General features: G+C 42.5%; 1 protein-coding gene across 2 annotated transcripts in view; it reads left to right on the top strand.

The window, feature by feature from the left end:
- LOC308087895 (rho guanine nucleotide exchange factor 28-like) overlaps positions 1-18,796 on the top strand; it is a 72,684-nt gene that overhangs the window by 35,713 nt on the left and 18,175 nt on the right. For both annotated transcript variants that reach the window (XM_080432126.1, XM_080432127.1), the window contains 14 exons: positions 3,400-3,524; positions 4,139-4,545; positions 5,832-6,006; positions 7,064-7,175; positions 7,906-7,983; positions 8,939-8,981; positions 10,636-10,728; positions 12,324-12,447; positions 13,281-13,416; positions 14,912-14,967; positions 15,764-15,821; positions 16,761-16,899; positions 17,994-18,124; positions 18,542-18,682. In XM_080432126.1, coding sequence (XP_080288252.1) covers positions 3,400-3,524; positions 4,139-4,545; positions 5,832-6,006; positions 7,064-7,175; positions 7,906-7,983; positions 8,939-8,981; positions 10,636-10,728; positions 12,324-12,447; positions 13,281-13,416; positions 14,912-14,967; positions 15,764-15,821; positions 16,761-16,899; positions 17,994-18,124; positions 18,542-18,682 — 1,818 coding nt within the window. The remainder of the gene's footprint in view (positions 1-3,399; positions 3,525-4,138; positions 4,546-5,831; positions 6,007-7,063; positions 7,176-7,905; positions 7,984-8,938; positions 8,982-10,635; positions 10,729-12,323; positions 12,448-13,280; positions 13,417-14,911; positions 14,968-15,763; positions 15,822-16,760; positions 16,900-17,993; positions 18,125-18,541; positions 18,683-18,796) is intronic.

The following is an 18,796-nucleotide window of genomic DNA, read 5'->3' as shown; positions in this document are numbered from 1 at the left end:
TGTATAACTTGCATTTGTTTTGCATTGTAAAAAATATTCAAAACATAGTCTGAATTTTCCAAAAGTCGCATGGTGAGGCGCTTGTAGATGAGATGTTTTTGCTTTTTGTGGTAAGATATATTAGGCTTAAGTGGTTCATATGTTTGAAAAACACAAGTGTGTGTGTGTGTGTGTGTGTGTGTGTGTGTGTGTGTGTGTGTGTGTGTGTGTGTGTGTGTGTGTGTGTGTGTGTGTGTGTGTGTGTGTGTGTGTGTGTGTGTGTGTGTGTGTGTGTGTGTGTGTGTGTGTGATGATGTAAGAAGGAGGGGGGGCTCCAAGGAAAAAGGTTGCGGGAACCCACTGTTTTCGAGCATGCCTCACAGATATTATGGCACTGATCTTATATTTATGATGGTGTATTTATGTTGTGATTCTACAATAGAAGAGTAGGATAATGGTACCAAAGCAAAGCATCTGTGAGATATATATCGTGTGGTTCTAGGGAGAGGATTCTGGACTTTAGAGATTCAGGATTGATGTGGAGTGCGGTCCACGTGTCCCGCCCCGCCGCGGTTTGATGTGGACATCAAATTCATTCCGTTGCATTTGATGTGGGAGGGTGGCGTGGATCATCTGGTGTCCTCGTCAATGTCTGCTCGACTCCCTGTTTGCCTCTCGGATTTATGGGACACACCGCCCACAGGATGCATGGCCAATTGTCTGCCTGATTTATTCTCCACCACAGACCCAGGACTTCTCTTCTATAGCGCGGGGGCCGCCTTTAGAACCCGGGGTCACACTGTGGATTATATGATTAGCAAGGAAACCTGTTGAGCCTCACCTCCACTGGCCACTGCGGTGATTTAAAGGAGTAGTTCACCCCAAAATAATTCTTATTTTCTATCAATTACACACCCCATGAAGCCTTGAATACCTGGAGATTTTTTTGTTTTTTGTTGCATTCCTGTGTCACAAAGTGACGCGCTGTGAGCTTGTAGATCTGCAATTATTTTGATAGCCAACGCAAAAAATGACACAGATGCTTTCCCGCTTTTAATGGGTTAAGCCTGACTTAAATACTTAGTTGCACGCGGGTGTCACACACTGGAAATAGACGATCTACAAGCTCGCCTGCTGCGACATGTTGTGAGCTTGTAGATGTGCTATTTCTTGGTAGCAACCAAGTGCAAACTAACTGCTCTGGCACGGCAAAGAAGTGTCTTTGCCGATCTTTTGCATCTTGGCACGAGTAGCTGAGCTAATGCGCAGTAAGGCCGCCATTAATAACATGACATAGCCGCGCTAATATGGTTTACTCTGCTGCACTGTCACTGCCGGCTGCTAATGTGGTTAAAGGGATAGTTCACCCCAAAAAAACTTTTTTTTCTATCGATCAGTCACCCCATGGAGACTTGAATTCATGGATATTTTTTAGTTTTTGTCGCATTCCTAAGCCAAAAATTTGATGACCAGCGGACCGGTAGGCAGCGGTTCCATACCGGAACCGCTGCCGGTCATCAAATTATTGGCTTAGGAATGTGACAAAAACCAAAAAATATCCATGAATTCAAGTCTCCATGAGGTGACTAATTGATAGGAAAAAAAAGTCATTTTGGGGGTGAACTATCCCTTTAAGCTGCATCATGGCATACGGAGAAACTCCTGTGTATTTTAAACATTTTCATATCAAAGCAAGGTTTGTTTGAGCAGCACCAAAGCCCCTTTTCAGCAACGCCCTACGATGCATTCATATTATGGTAACACATTCACTCTAGGTAGCTTCCTAATGTAAACACAGTCTTCTTCCGTTGGCCGTGACTGGCGTCGCACACCGAAAATCTACAAGCTTATAGATCTGCTATTTTCAGTGCACGATTAAGTATACAGTAAATCTAGCACTTCTAGCTCCAGCAGTTGCAGGGCCATGTGCCTTGCACAATGGCACCTCACTGGTAATAAACAGAGGCAAGGTTATAATCATGACAGTCTTGACAGCCAGACAGCCACTTGACTACACCACAAAAAAAAAGGGGGGGGGGGGTCTCTTTTCAAAGGCTCATTGTGGTTTAGAGCTGTGGTGCATAAGGCCTTCTTTGAGCCTCTTTGTTTGTGCGCGTGTGTGTGTGTTATTTTAATCGTGCTCCGCCTGAAACGCTTTCTAAGAAACACAGCTGAGGAGAAAGCAGTGTTTTGTAGACTGTTCCGTGTTCAGAGGGAGCCGTGTGTTTTGAGAGCCTCAGTTAAACAGCCATGCTAGGGGACCAGTCACACTGACGCTACTGTGTCAGACGTGTGTTCTCTGAATGCTGCTGTGTGCTCACCGGGAGGAGGGATTTCCACTCAGTTACCATATTAAGAGGACGGGGCGGGGGAAGAAAACAAGGGTATATGCCTGCAAACTCATGTTGACGGAGTGCACGCACACCAACACTGACACACGTTTGTATTACTGTACTTGTGAGGACATCAACATTTTGTGGTGATTTATGAATGCCATTTCATTGTTTTTGTGCGAAATTTTTTACCTTAAAGGGCAAGAACACTTTGGTAGAGGTTTGGGTTGTGTATTTACCTTGCCATGATGTCACTCCAAAGGTGGACAAGAAATAAAACATTATTGCTCCATTGATTAAAAAATGATATTTCAAAATATGCTCCTCATTGACGTACATTGTACGCTGAAACAGCTCTCAAAGTCACTCTTTAAGCACATAAACGAGCTGATTCAGACAATATAGAACATCACCAAACTGTTTGTTTTTTTAATAAAAATGTTAACTTCCTGTTGGTTTTACTATTTGAAGATCCGGATCCACGGATCCAGTCCGGGGTTTCATCCTAATAAAAATGGCAAAATAAATACAAATACATATCATTTTATGGTCCTCACAATTCTCAAATTCTACTATACTTATAGTAAGTAGTATAGTAATATAAGTACACACATGCACATTTACTCTACATCAGTGGTTCCCAAACTTTTTAGCTCGAGCTTGTTTTTTTAAGGAATTCTTTTGAAAAACGTTTGAATATTTTTGTAATGTATGAAAAACTGATTTATTGGGATTATTTTTGAAAATCTTCTGAAATAATAATAATTAAAAGCAAAATGTAGGAAACAAAAAATAAAGGGGTATTTATTTACCCGCGTCCCATAAAAATGTGTCCGCAGCCCCAAGATGGGTCCTGACCCGCTGTTTGGTAGCAGTAGCTGTACATGCTTTCTTCCACACAGATCCACACAAACGCACTCATGATGCACAGAGACGTAACACAGGGTATCAGAGTGCTGCTCCCCGAACAATGACATGCAACTGCCCAGGATGTCTGTCACTTCCTGTGTTTCTGACGTTGCTGTGGAAACTAAATGTAATATTGAAACCCCCCCCTCTCTCCCTCTCTATCTCTCCCTCTCTGAAGAGAAAAGCCAGTCGATAAGACAGAGCCAGGTCCCGCCGTCCACAACTCTGGCTGCGGCCGCCAGACTGTCAGCCATGATCCACGGCAAGGACCATGTGTACACCAACACCATGCTAGTAGACCAGGTGAGTTGAACGCCAAACAGAACACCATGCTAGTAGACCAGGTGAGTTGAACGCCAAACAGAACACCATGCTAGTAGACCAGGTGAGTTGAACGCCAAACAGAACACCATGCTAGTAGACCAGGTGAGTTGAACGCCAAACAGAACACCATGCTGGTAGACCAGGTGAGTTGAACGCCAAACCCAACGCCATGCTGACCAGGTGAAAACAGTCTGCGTTGCTTAAGAGGGTGACTCATATCAACTTGTCATCATCACGTCATGAGAAACATGATATATGTTTCTCATGACGTGATGATGACAAGTTGATATGCAAATATTCAGCAATATATTACAATTTAATATTAATATTACAACGGTATTATGCTGTTGATAGAATATATTACGCTGATTTTAGCAAAACAGGTGATTGGGATCTGTTAACCACATACGATAGAATAGTGCAAACAGCTGATTGTAGATGGGCTATTTTCGGACTTTCCCAAAAAATAGGGACTCCGGGTTGAAAGTGGTTCAAATTAGTTTCATTCAAAGAGGAATCAGGCGGTAGAGGAATTCAGCGTAGCGAGTCCTGTCTCTCTCTACTGTACCTGAGTGTTGGCTTTGCCCCTGCAGGTCGACAATGTGGATACAAGGTACCACACCGCAGGAGAGGAGGAGGAGGAGGCAGGCCTCACGCCCCAGCCGGGTAGCCCATGCTGGGACTCGGTCGCAGGGACTCCCCCCGACGCAGCCAGATGCCTTCAAAACCGACACGCGTCCCCGTGCCAAAATGGGGAGAGGGTGGTCCGAGGCTCCGCTGCTGCTGCTGGTCCTCCAGAAGAAACGTCCCCTCATTTCTCCCCCTCCCCCTCCTCCTCCTCCTCTCCCCTGGCTTCCTCCTCGTCCTTTCCTTCCTCCCCGCTGGCCTCCTCCGCTTTCCGGCTTTTCGAGGGAGCACAGAGGACCCAGACGTGCCCGTCCTCCTCGCCTGGCTTCAGTCACAGAGGAACCGGTCTGCAAGAGGTCGCCCAAAGTCTCAGGTAGGACACCGTGTGCTGTGTCGTTATGCGGAGATCATGGCTGAGGAGAACGGCATTGAGAAATTAGGCCATCAGCAATGCAAACGGTTCGGTAGAGCTTTTAATCACTTAACCCATTCAGTCCGGGAACGCATCTGTCATTTTAGATTTCTTTGGCTATTCAAAAATAGCAGATATACAAGCTCATAGCGCGTTTGAAAAAAAAATATGTGCAAATCTTTGAATATGTATATATTTTTAAGCGAACATTTGTAACTCAAATCTTTGCTTCTGGGGGTCCCTGGAACAACATATTTTACGATTGTTTAAAAAATATATATTGCAAAGATTTGCAGAAAATTTCTTCTCTGCTATTTTTGAAAAATCATGAACATTTAATGTTCGTGATTTTTCAAAAATAGCAGATCCACAAGCTCATAGCGCTGCACTCGGCACTTGTACATCTGCTGTTTTTGAATAGCCAAAGAAATGACAGAGATGCGTTCCGGGATTGAACGGGTTAAGCCGTATTTTATACTTAATTGGTGTCGCGTGGCAAAAATAGAGGATCTACAAGCTCACAACGCAGCACATTGTGAGCTTGTAGATGTGCTATGCTATTTGCACTATTTCTGAAAATGTTTGAAGGTTTTTGCCTACAATGACATGCCCAAAATAGGGACGCCAGGTTGAAAGTGGTTATGTGCCTTATCCTTACCGTTAAGTTCAGTATTTTAGGACCATTCGGTAAAGCGCATCAAAAGAGTAAATAGGGAGCGTCTCAGCCTTATTTTGTTGATGGGTCAAAGGAACCTGCACATTAAAACCATTAGCTCAAAACTGATGCCTACTGTGTGATTTATCATTTGGCCCTAGAAAATTATGAATAAATGTCTGTAGCTAAGCGACATTAAGTAGACCAAATATTTTCCCTTGGACAAAACATAGTTTTGACATTCAGTGTGGTTGGTTGTGATCGCAGAGAATGGGCTGCAAGTCACAGGAAGCCGGACGACAACTGAAGAATTTTCCGAATTCAATAGACAACATGTTTTGAAGTTTGTCCGCAAATTCCTCTGAGTTTCATCAGCGCCGTTGGAGCACTGCTGTGAACTCTGTTATTGAAGCAAAAATGGTGGTACAACACTGTGGCGCGCTGAAAATAGATGATCTACGAGATCTTGTAGATGGGCTATTTCCGGCACGTCACAGCTTCCTACAATGAAGTATAAACCAGGATTAATCATGTACCAAATAGTATAAGGACTTGTGTGTCCGTGTGTGTGTGTGTGTGTGTGTGTGTATAGTCCCAGTCTGGAGTGTGACAGCGGAGAAGAGGACATACTGGCTCATTCGTACCCCTCTTCATCTCCGAAGCAGCAGTCTGTCCTCCTCTCCAGCTCAGGAGAGGAGAGAGACTCGTTTGACACGTCACCGGACTTCAACCGCACGCTCTCCGACAGCACACACAGCTCCACCAAGGTACCTTTCTGCATAACACTGTATACGTGTATCTGCACAGTTTACACCGTTTTATCGGCACAGCTTTTTGTTTTACTGCCGAGCATGTTTACCTCAAGATTCAGCCACGGTGGAATGCTATACAGCGTAATAAATTAGAACAACAGCCTGCCGCCGTCTCGGCGGGAGAGCGCCACATTTGTCACGTGGTTAAGACGGCAGCGTTAAAGTGCAGTTTCAAATGATTGATTATTGCAGTTTGTGGTCGCAGGAGGTCTCTGTCTGACTGGTTTCCAACCTCCACAAGCAAATATATCATCATTGTTCATCTGCAGAGCAGTCCACTGTTACACTGTTAGGGGTGGTGTGGTGCTAAGTGCCTTGCTCAAGGGCACACCATGACAGAGCCGCTCCATTTCTAGCACCAACAGCCGGTCTCACAGTCAAGCAGTTTGCAGATTATTTGTCTTGGAGAGTGATTCCACAGCTTGTTCAGGTCCATTTAATGGACTTCACGTTGACATTGGATCTGCCAGCCCATTAATACCAGTGTATTTCACCAATCCTACAAGCCACTATGTTATTGCATTGAGCTGGTAAACTTTCCACTTCTGGTCTCTCATCATTAATGGCTTTTACAGGTTCTGGAAGCTATTATATGCCAGAATATAAATTGTTAGTTTTAAGGTTAGGAATGTGCTTTAATTTGAATAAACATAATGGAGAATGCTTGAATTTGTTTGATTATGAAGGTAATACTTTTTTGTCATTGTGACATTCATTCACAAAACATACTTTAGTCCTATAGTGCAGAAAAGTGCTTGTAGTGGTCTTAAATTTGGGTTTCAATAATATTTTTTACAACCTCTGTTGTTTGCCACTTTGGATGTATCGGCACACCCACAGTAACTTCATCAGTGTTAATTTAACTCTTGAGAGTTTAAAAATGGACCCAAATCACAATGAATTCCTCAGGCCCATGAGGGTCCCTTTGGCTCCTTTTTCACACTCTCAGAGTTAAATGAACACTGAGGATTTTTCTGTGTCCTGATCTAATCTGTCACCCGTTCCTCTGCAGAAGACGGAGGAAGCAGAGGTTCGTCATCGCTCCTACTCCTATTCGTCCCCCAAGGCCAAACCGTCACGGCCCTTGTTAAACCGAGACCCTGCCATCTCTGACCTCTCAGAAGGTGAGCCCTGTGACCCCTGAGCTTTCCTTCCCCAGAGATGTGTGTGCCACATGTCTCAAGGAAGAAAGACCAGACAGGTGTCATAAATCATTCACGGCTTAAGTTCAATAACGCGCGTGTGTGTGTGTGTGCGCATGCGTGCTTGTGTGCAGTGGTGGGAAGTAACTTAGTACATGTACTCAAGCACTGTACTTAAGTACAATTTTGAGGTATTTTTACTTTACTGGAGTATTTCCAATTTTCAGTACTTTAACTTCTACTCCACTACAACTCAGAGGCAAATGTTGTACTTTTTACTCCACTGCAATTATTTAAAAACATTAGTTACTAGTTACTTGGTAGATTTGGATTATTATTACAAAACATACGTTAACCACTTCAGCCCTATTTAAACTTTGGCTATTTGAAATTAGCCGATCTACAAGCTCAAGCTTTTTAATACATTTTAGACATGTGATTTGTGATAACATTCTGCCTAATGAGTACTTTTACTTTTGGTACTTTAAGTATATTTTGATGCCAATACTTTTGTACTTTACATCAATTTTGATTACCCGGACCTTTACTTGTAACAGAGCATTTCTACATTGCAGTATTGATACTTTTACTTAAGCAAAACATTTGAGTACTTTTTCCACCACTGTGTTTGGGTGTATATGTATGTACGCACACACACACATTGTACGCCATTACCTGCCCTCAGTGAGGTCATCATTTGCCCTGTGTGTAGATGGCGCGTTCAGCAGCGGCCGTTCTCTTCTCCAAGCTCTGTCTCTGTCTAAATCTCTCTCTCGCCTCAACCAAGTTAGTAAGTAAAGTACAGCGTCGAAACGGCAACCAAGGAGCACTTGGTTTGTCAGCGAATTGTCTCCCAGATCACAGTGTGTCATGTGGCTGTTGTTATTGATGATCTGTGGGCGCTAATCGGTGATGGTTACTCTGAATGCTTGAGCCCGATTTATATTTTGTCGTACGACAGTGTCCCGCCGTTGTACGATGGAGTATAGGCATTCGTTTTTGAGTGGAAGTTAATGTGCAAGTTAATGTTTGAGTCCATGGCATATAGTCTGAATGTACTGCAGACTCCAAAAGAGTGTTTCTCCGAAGCTCCATGCTAAATATATTTAAGCATATTTTATGTTGAAATTTTAATATTAGGTGATGTAATTAGGCCATAGGGCTGCATTAAAAGCAAATTATATTTCAACAAATCAAAGCTTTTTATAAGCGATTAAATCAATCAGTTCAATTACTTATACAACCATAGATGTAATGTCTTGCAAGAAGAGGCCTGAATTGAGTACAGTATTGGATGTGTATCCAGAAGCTTTGGAGAAATGCGCTTTCTGGAATTGGAATAAATACAGTGACTTTCTGGAGGATTGCTGTGTTTCTCCCAGATAGTGGTGTTGGGCTTGTGTCGTGGAGGAATCAGTATTTTGGTTTGCCTGTTGCCTTCTTCATTACCCTTCTTTACTTTCATCTGTCTTTTCTTTTTCCTGCGTGCTTCCTGTCTGTACAGGGCTCTACTGGACCAGGGGCTGGGCCACAGGGGTTCTAATATTTAACTTAGCTTCTCTGCAGGTTTTCTATTTTTTTGTATTGCTTCTTTGCGGGAAGAAAAAAATCTGATTTAATTGGGGATGTCAGTTTTGAAAACCCCCATAATTAGTTTTCATGGCTCTTTTCATCTTGTGCGATACGAAATATTGATAGCAGCAGTTGTGATGGTTCACCTGCCTTGTGTTGTGTCCGCATTGCAGAGCAGAGAGCGTTCAGCCTGACCGAGACCCCCAGAGAGAAGAGGTAAGACCAGTCATATCTGTACACAAGTTTAACTAGCGATTATGTTCTTGGCGACTATTCTATCAAATGCTTTTTTACTCCAAAAATCTTGGAAGCGTGTTTTTTTGAAATATTTGTGATTAAAGATTTATATATCAAGTTGGCAAAGTTCATTAGCAATCGTTTTTGACTAAATTGATTTGTCTGATTATTGTATACTTTGTTGTACAACGTTGTCATGCGAAAGTAGCAGATCTACAAGCTCAGAATGCATCGCATGCAGATCTGCTATTTTTGAAAGATTTGAGGGGGGGAAAGTTTCAATCCCACCCCCCGAATCAATTCTTTCATTAAAATTGATTCTTTTTCGATTCGTTTCGATCCCTTGAAGTAGGGACATGTCAGTTCACAAGCTCTGTAAAGATTCACTCCACACCGGGCTGCAGTTACTCGGGAACAGGCGTTCTCTCTGTTCAGGCACCTAGCACGGGCCAGCGGTTCGGGCTTGGCTCGGATGTGCGCACATGTGTTTTTGTGTGCATTTCTGTGCCTTGAGTCTCCAGTCTTGAACCTGTGGTTGGGGTCTTGGCTGAAGCAGGATGTGACATACTTCCTGTTCCAAGGCCTGGAGGCCAGAATATGCTCTGATTGCAACCTCAAAATAACCCAGAGCAAACACAGATTCAGGGGTTTCCTGGACTGCAGGCCTCAGAGAAGGCTAGCTCACTTTCAGACTCTATCGGTCATAGTCGATTTACAGTACGTGTGTGGTACACAGACAAATGGTCAGTGTTAATTTAACTCTGAGAGGGTGCGGGTCCATTTGGTTCCGTTTGCACCCTGTCAGCGTTAGACGTGTTTCAGAGAAATAAGGCGTGTAGACCAACGTGTAGACCAATTGTCTTCTCTCAGCAGTTATTTCATAACCCCACCTGGTTTAATTTCCCTACATGCTGACAATTAATATTCAACTCATGGGTTTTACCTCATTTAACTGTCGTCATCATCATCATCATCATCAATTCATCATGCTCTAATATTTCATAATGGCTCATTTGCTGTAAAACATGCATTGCTAACAGAGGAAATATCATATTAGAGCTTATTACATCATTACATGATAAGATCAGGCATTCTCATATTAAATCATGTTAATTTTAATAGCCCATATCGAGATCAGTAGCCCATAGACTTGATTATAGCTACAGTATCATACTTCCCCTCACGATATCAACAGGCCTCCGTTAGAACAAATGAAATAACTTGACAAGAATAACATTTGCTAATGCAATATAAACAGTATTTAGAACAAACACGATCTGCTGTCAGCTTCATGTACAAAACAGTATTTCCCTTTGCATTTCCATCATTAGGAAATTGCTGTTTTGTGCCTCACAAAAGATTTGCACACAGTAAGATCCTCAGTGTTAATTCATCCAGTGCTAAACCCTGAGAGTATACAAATGTAACCAAGTGGACCCTTTCGGGTCCTTTTTATTACATTTGTGCAGTCTTCAGAGCTAAATGAACACAATATTTGCAGTATTTCAACATCATTTTACAGCGTAGCCACACAACCACATACTATGTCGCCTATTCATTTGACTGGGTAGACGAGGGACAATCTTCTGGTGTCGTGACCTATTAGCCAACAACATGTGTCGTGTCCAATCAGGGCCCTGGGTTTCCGTAAGAGGGCCCAGTCAGCGGAGGAGGAGAGCGGCAGCGCGTCACTCCAACACCTCACCCTCACTGAGTTCCTCAAAGAGTATGTTGTTCACCAAGATCTGGCCTCAATGCCATGCATGTGTATATAGACCGAGCTGACATGTACATAACCCATTCTAACCCCCCCCTCCTTCCTCGTGGTAGAAATCACACATCCACTCATACTTGTACGGTTTCTTAAAGCAAAATTACACTTTTGGTAGAGGATTGGGTTGTGTGGTAACCTTGCCATGGTGTGGCAACTTCAGATATTGGTAAGATATGTTCAATAGTTGCTCCGTTGATTAGAAATAGTCTCCTCATTGACTTACATGGTGAAACAGGTCTAAAAATAGGTAATGTTATGAAACCCGACACAGTATTTATTTTTTATGTAAGAATGTCAGCTACCTGTACCTGATTTTACTATTTGAAGACCGGGATCTGCACATCCAGTCCGGATCTTCTCCCTAATTCAAACATGAAGTTTACCTTTTATAAAAAACAAAAGAAAAACCACTGTGTTGGGTATTGTAATATTACTTATTGGCAGAATCTACTTTCTTTGTTTATGTGCTAAAATAGTGATTTCACCTTCTAAGTCAATGACAATTTTGCAATATAAATTTCGAATCAACGAATCAACTATTGACAACAGCTCGCCGATATTTGGAGTTACATAATGGCAAGGTAACTACACAAGCCAAACCTCTACCAAACAGCTTTCTTTGGTCTGTTAAGTTTCAGTGAGTGGACACTTAACAGGCTACCCTGAGGTTGACTCTGCTGCATGTTGGCACTGCATTTCTCTCTTGTTCTCCTCACATACAGTAAAAACCACTTGAACCCTGGTGTCTCTATTTTGGGAAAATCCAAAATCTTCAAAATGTTTCAAAAAAGATTCATACCCCCCGCCCCCCCTAAAATAGTGAAAATATATGATCTACAAGCTCTAAAATAGTGAAAATAGATGATCTACAAGCTCACAATGCGTTGAGCTTGTAGTACGGCTATTTCCGCTATTTGATGTACGGTGAAGTCTGTATAGGGCTTAGCCACTTAAATTCTATAAACTACCCAAGGGGTCTATACTTGGCCGTGTCCTTTTTTCCCCCTTCCACTATATCTCTTAGTTGTGTTGCGACAGATTGTGAGTTTGTAGATCTGCTAATTTAACCGAATGTTCCCTTATTATGCCCATAATTGGGAACTCCTGGGTTCAGGTGGTTAAGTGGTTAATTCTTTATGGTCTTGGCCTTTCACCTGGAATGTCTACTAGTGTACCTAACATACTGTAACTGCTGTGAATAGCTGACATATTATTAATTGCATCTTTGCCAAGGTTGTCCTATAAATAACAGAACAAAACCCCTTAGTGACTGTCAGTTGAGAACTTCCAAGCATGCCAAGCATGTTCCAAAGAGTAATGGAGGTGGAGACCAGGGGTTCTGGAAGACTGGGAGTCTGGACATTCTTCTGTCGCGGCACGACACCAACATCCCCCAATTGTTTTAACTTTTCTCAGCATGTTTATGATAATAGTAAGGTGATTATCGTTATGAAGTGTGTTCATATTTGGCAGGGAAAGCTGCATACCGTAGGGATGAAGTGCCGAGATGTGCTGGCTGTTGACTGTAATGTTCCCAATCGAAACAGGATCGAGGATGAGGAGTGGGATAAATACATAATCCCCACCAAGGCAGAGTCTGAGAAGTACAAAGTGAGTCGCACCTTCAGCTTCCTCAAGAGCAGGATGTCGAGTACACGCAACAAAACCAAGGTGAGGCGCTGCCAAAAGAATCATTTCCTCTGGTGGAAAATATGATTCCTGTCATTATAGGCAGGCGATCGTGCGTCAGTTAAGCGTAATTTAAAAATGCTCTGAGAGTGGAGCTCAGCTTATAAAAGTTGGAATTGAAATGCTTCCCAGCTGGCATTGCAAAAAGGTTCGCCAATGTCCTCTCTCTCTCAGACAGGCTTGGTCAGAATTCCTGTGTGGGGCAGCCATTGTCTGAGCATGGTGCCTTTTATTTGGGGAGTGCGGAGAAGAAAAAAATCCCCCATGTCTCAGATCTTAGCAACGGGACACAGTGAAAATATCCTCTTACATAATCCAGCGGACCCCCAACGCAGCGCAAGGAACCAAAACACATTCCATAGTATACTTCCCCTCTTAAACATGTGGTTGAACGGGCACTCGCACGCGTATGCGCTCGCATGCACACACTTACACGTGCACTCTTAGCTTCCTTGTAAAGTTTGATAAGAAAATAAACAATACCCCCACTCCAGGCGCACACACAAAAAAGGAATACCCCCATAGCATCCCCCTAAAAAAACAACAGCAGCAGTCATCCCTGTGGACTTTAAAAAGTAAACAGACATAAGTCCACTCAGAGTTCTCTGTATGCGTCCTCTAGCTCCACTTCAACAGACATGCTAGCATGGACATGACTGCTATATGCCTGTCTCTGCCTGCTTTTCACACTCATGTAATTGCCTCATTTGTACTTTGGTTACAGTTTCACAGTGTCATGGTATTAAATATAATAAGATGTATTGTTCGGTTAACCAGCGAGATTTAACGTCTACTGTACAAATTTTGCTTCCCAGGTGAAGGGGAAAGAGGTGAAAGAAAAGCCAGGAACTACCAACGGACACCAGTTTGTTCCTGTATCTCCGTCTGGGCCCTCTCTCTGTGTTGTCTGTGACAAGCCTGTTCCTGTCAAAGAATTGCTGCAGTGCTCCAGTGAGTTTGAAGTCATTACCATCGTTACACGCCAGTACGCTACACAGTCAAAATCCTGAGTGTTAAGTTGACTCTGAAAGTTTGCACATGGTCCCATAAATGAACTCTCAGGATACATTTCAGCACATTCAGTTATGACCAGTGTTGCCATGTGCGCTTATTATACGCGACTTTGGGCTTGTTATTTTTGTAAAGTAGCTTGTAACAAACACAACTGGCTGTGTTGGAGGGTGGGAATCCCGTAGGCAGTGGTGGAAAGTAACTAAGTACATTTACTTAAGTACTGTACTTAAGTACAATTTTGAGGTATTTGTACTTTACTTGAGTATTTCCAATTTCCAATACTTTTACTTCTACTCCACTACATCTCAGAGGCAAATATTGTACTTTAACTCCACTACAATTATTTGAGAACATTAGTTACTAGTTACTTTTCAGATATAAATTATGATATTATGAAACATACATTAACCACTTTAGCCCTGTTTTATACATAGGCTATTTGAAAATAGCCGATCTACAAGCTCACAACACGTCGCGAAGCGACGCGTTGTGAGCTTGTAGATCTGCTATTTTCAAACATTTTAGTACTTTTACTTTTGGTACTTTAAGTACATTTTGATGCCAATACTTTTGTACTTTTACTCAAGTAAATTTTGAATTCTGGACTTTTACTTGTAACAGAGTATTTTTATTTTGCAGTATTGGTATTTTTACTTAAGTAAAGAATTTGAGTACTTTTTCCACCACTGCCCGTAGGCGAGGGCGAACTCATTGCACTAGCATATCCTCAACCCCCGATCTCCAAGAAATTTAGTATACATTGCACAGAGTGGTCATTCCGTGCATAGATAACTGGAAAATCCGTGCATAGCCGCCTCGCATCTCCCCCATTGTGTGACTGAACCATTTCGGAGGCGCGCAAGTCTCAAGGGAACTGTCGCCACGTAAGGGACCACCGAGTGAGCTAAAGCGAGCGAGTTGCCGTCCCGAACATTGCGACGTGCCCTTGAGCCTAATCAGCGCCGTTTGAGTTATGTACCGATAGGCACAGAATCGTACATTTTGTTGTGGGGACTGCTCTGCTTCCGTTTTTTTTCCGGGTTGCAACTGGTTACGCCCACCGTGGGACTCGCCGTACACATGCACGGATTTTCGGGGTTTCTAGGCGACTATGCACGGAATGACGTGCACTGGATCCGTGCAATGTGTACTAAATTCTTGGAGATCAGGCTGGTATCCTACAGGTCTAGTGGGCACCAATCACCAAATCTCTTCTTCAAAAATTGCGAATGTACAAGTTCACAACTCGCATCGCATTGCGTTGCGTTCAGCTCGCCTTGTATATCTGCTATTCTCGCCCAATATTCGCCCCCAGAATAAGGCGCTATATGGTTGACGTGGTTAAAAAGTCTGGGTTTACCACATATCGGCATTGCGTTTATGTTGTTGATGATTAGAGGCTAAATAGGATCTTCTCTTCCTTCCTCCTCAGACTGTTCTCAGAGTGTCCATAAGGGCTGTCGGGAGTTGGCTGCTGCCTGTGCAAAGGTAACCCATCAGGGTTGGGTTATTGATTTGACTTCATATCGATATCACGATTATTTCAAACTTTTGCTTCGATTATTAGTAATTTACCCATTAAGACCTGAGGCGATTCTTAACATTTTTTTCTAAATCCTAACAGTTTTTTGAAAAAAAAACAACAACAAAAAAATCTATATATTTCAAAAATAGCAGATATACAAGCTCATAGCGCGGCACTCGGTGCCGCGCTATGAGCTTGTATATCTGCTATTTTTGAATAGCCAAAGAAATCTAAAGTGACACAGATGCGTTCCAGGTCTTAATGGGTTAAGTATTATTTAAAAACGGATAATAGCATATCTACAAGCTCACAACGCGTCACATTGCAACACGTTTTGAACTTATAGATCGGCTGTATTTGTATGGCACCATCGTACAACGAAGTTTTATAATACAGGGTGAAGTGGCTAACTAATCGACTAATAGAGTTGGTCGATTATACAAAATCTATTGTATTAACCTACATGAGCAGCATGACTACTGTACATCAGTTATTGATTCTAAACTGTGGGTTTTGATATATTTTGGACTGGTGTAACTTCCCAGCCATACCCATTAGTCTCAGAAACATCTCCTTTCACCTCCAGCAACCGCAAAGAAATTTTGGTCTGCGGTCTATCCATGAGACAAATCTCCTGTTGGTCGAATCCGAGCAATTATATCAAAACACACAACTTGGATGTGTGTCACTTTCAAAAGACCAAACAGAGTCATAAATCGCATCTGTTGGAGTTGATGATGTGATTATGTGTGCCCTCAGAAGCCTCCGGAGAAGAATGTGTTGATGACAAAAAGCAAGGCCTCAACTCTCCCACAGGGTGAGTTACACATTACTGCTCTCTCTCTCTCTCTCTCTCTCTCTCTCTCTCTCTCTCTCTCTCTCTCTCTCTCTCTCTCTCTCTCTCTCTCTGCTCTCCTCTCTCGTCTCCTCTCCTGTAGAGCGAGTTAGACATTGCTCCTCTCCTCCCCCATCTGCCCGTACCCTCTGTCTCGCTGTTAAAATGTAACTTTTTAAAACCTGCTCAGTGGGAGGTCCGGGACTGTGCACATACACGCACCTACTGTTTTTTTTTGCTTTGTGTGCAGCAGCACAGAGGTTGGGAAGTTCTCACACTTTTAACCGAATAAGCAATTGTGTATCATTTTTCATTTCATAATGTGACTGTTCCCAGTCTTCTGAGTGTTTAGATGTCTGACACGCGTGTCATGGTCACAGGAGGTCATCTGGGTTTCCTGGCTTGTGGGACCTGGCTTCCCGCACAATGTTTCCCACAAGTCGTTATGAAATAATGAAACAAACACAGACATCCCAACAGCCTCACAATAGTAACAGTAGCAATGCCACAGTAGCATAAAGTACATAGTACTTCAACATTAAAAAGACAGGAGTGTTTTTATTTATTTATTTTTTACTAGAATGGGAACGTCAACACAGACTGACTCCCAGTGGTGTAAAGTAACTAAGTACATTTACTCAAGTACTATACTTGATGTACTACTATCAAGTACAATCTGCAACTAGTTCGTTATTAGAGTTTGATTATTATTACAAAACATACATTAACCACTTCAGCCCTATATACAGCCATTTGAAAATAGCAGATCTACAAGCTCACAATGCGTCGCATCACGCCGCATTGTGAGCTTATAGATATATTATAGAGTATTTCTACATTGCCGTATTGATACTATTACTCCAGTAAAAAATGTGAGTGCTTTTTCCACCACTGCTGACTCCTTCCTCTTCCTCCCTCCAGGCTCCATGAAAGACAGCGGTCCATCCCTTGTCTCCTCTTCACCCTCCTCCTCTTCCTCTTTCCCCGTGATGACCTCTAGAGAGAAGAGAGACGCCATAGCCTCCCTCACCAAGAGCCCCTCCATTTCCATAGATGGCAGGTAGGTTGACAATAAATCGTTGACAAATACACTCACCCACACACATACACCAAGGCAATAAAACAATCTATTCATAATCTATCCTTATTTTGGGCATGTTATTATAGGCGACATTTAAACAAAAATGTCACCCAAAAAAACGTTCAGAACCCAAGATATCATCATTTGAAGATTTGCTGCTCCATTCACTTTGTATTCAGGCTGTATCTCGGCTCCTGAGCACTTTTCTTTTACTATGTTATTTTCAAAAGGCAGACAATTAACCGATTCACTGCCAATCACGTAGATCTACGCGAACCTATTTAAAGCCGCCACGTGCCAGTCGCGTAGATCTACGTGAAAAAAAAAAAAAATCATATTATTTTTTTTCCAATTTGACCCAAAGACCAAGGAGATATGATGAGTACTTTTTTTTTTTCAATGAAAAATCTCTGGCACTGGCTAAAAAATTATGAAAATACCTCTGGCAGTTAATGGGTTAATGTCAACAAGGTCCAAAGACCTCGTTGACATTTGTGAAACCACACAGTGCAACCCTCAGTGATTAGCACCCATCAGGGGATCGATTATACTGGAGATAAATATTCTGTGACTACTTGAAAAATGTATAAGAAAATTGAAAAATTGCTGGCACAGTTCGCAATAATTTTTTTATTTCATTGGCACTGAATGAGTTAAGTGGTTAATCAGTTTGTTTACTTTTTTGGCGAAAAGCAACCGGAAACGAATGCTGTATAAGCCCTAGAAGCATACCCTACTACTTTATCATACATTTTTTAATTAATGGGACCATAATTTACAAAAACGCATGTCATAGTAATTGAAAGAAGACTTTAAACTAGCGACTAAAAGCGTAAAGTATTTCATGACAATGATAAGGTAATAAAATCAAGTGTAAAGTCCGGTCAAATTCCCATTGTAATCAATGGTGTGGTCATTCTTCTGCAGACATCAGGGGGAAATAGTTGCACCTTCTAGAAGTTCTAGGTCGTTAATAAGAACTGCAGTGCTGAAAAGCACTTCCTTATTGTCTTCATCCTTTGCCGCCTGGTTCAGATCCATTCTAATACTGTAGCTTTTGTCACTCTGTGCAGACGACTGAGCGATGTGGCGGGGGTGGACGGTGAGAGTGGCGTGAGCGCCTGGGGCAGCAGCTCTTTGACTGAAGACGGAACACAGATCACAGCTACGCCCCCTTCTGTCGACCCTCCCAACACTCCAGAGGGTGACCATTTTGCAATCATATTTTAATTACAGGGATTCTCAAACTATTTTACTCTCAAGGACCCCCAAATTAATATGGATTTGGCCGCGGACCCCTATCAGAACATGTTTTGTGCCAGGGACCCCCATACAAGATTTGTGTTGTTGAAAAATATTCACAAATATAAATTATTTTCCAAGATGTTTTGATAATGGCCGGTGTATATAGGTTTAAAGTGGTTACATTTTGATGCTATATTAACACATTTTGCCGGGGATCCCCGGGAACCCCCTCAAGGACCCCTGGGGGTCCCCAGACAGCCTACTTTGGGAACCACTGTCTTGATAATCACCGGACAGTAACTGCATAATGAGTTTGTGTTCTTAGCGATGCCATCAGTATTTCTATTCATTAATTGTGACTCTTTAAACACGGCAGAAGCTGTCGACGTCCCCCTGCTGTGCGAACTGTCGGCCGTCCCGCTGGGACTGGAGGCGGAGTCCTGGAGTCTGGCCGTCAGCCCAGAGTTCTGTAAGCAACACGACAAGCACACCGTCAAACGACAAGATGTCATTTATGGTGAGAGACCACGCTATGTAGGATACGTTATTTGTGGGTTCCCCAATGAAAACTAGTTTTAAAGAACAAATACCATGACATTCTTTTTAAAACTTTTTGTTTTTATATTAACTA

The sequence above is a fragment of the Gymnoscopelus braueri genome, assembly GCF_963280865.1.
Source record: "Gymnoscopelus braueri genome assembly, chromosome: 7".
Classification (NCBI taxonomy): Eukaryota; Metazoa; Chordata; class Actinopteri; order Myctophiformes; family Myctophidae; genus Gymnoscopelus; species Gymnoscopelus braueri.
This window is presented reverse-complemented; position numbering and strand designations above follow the sequence as displayed.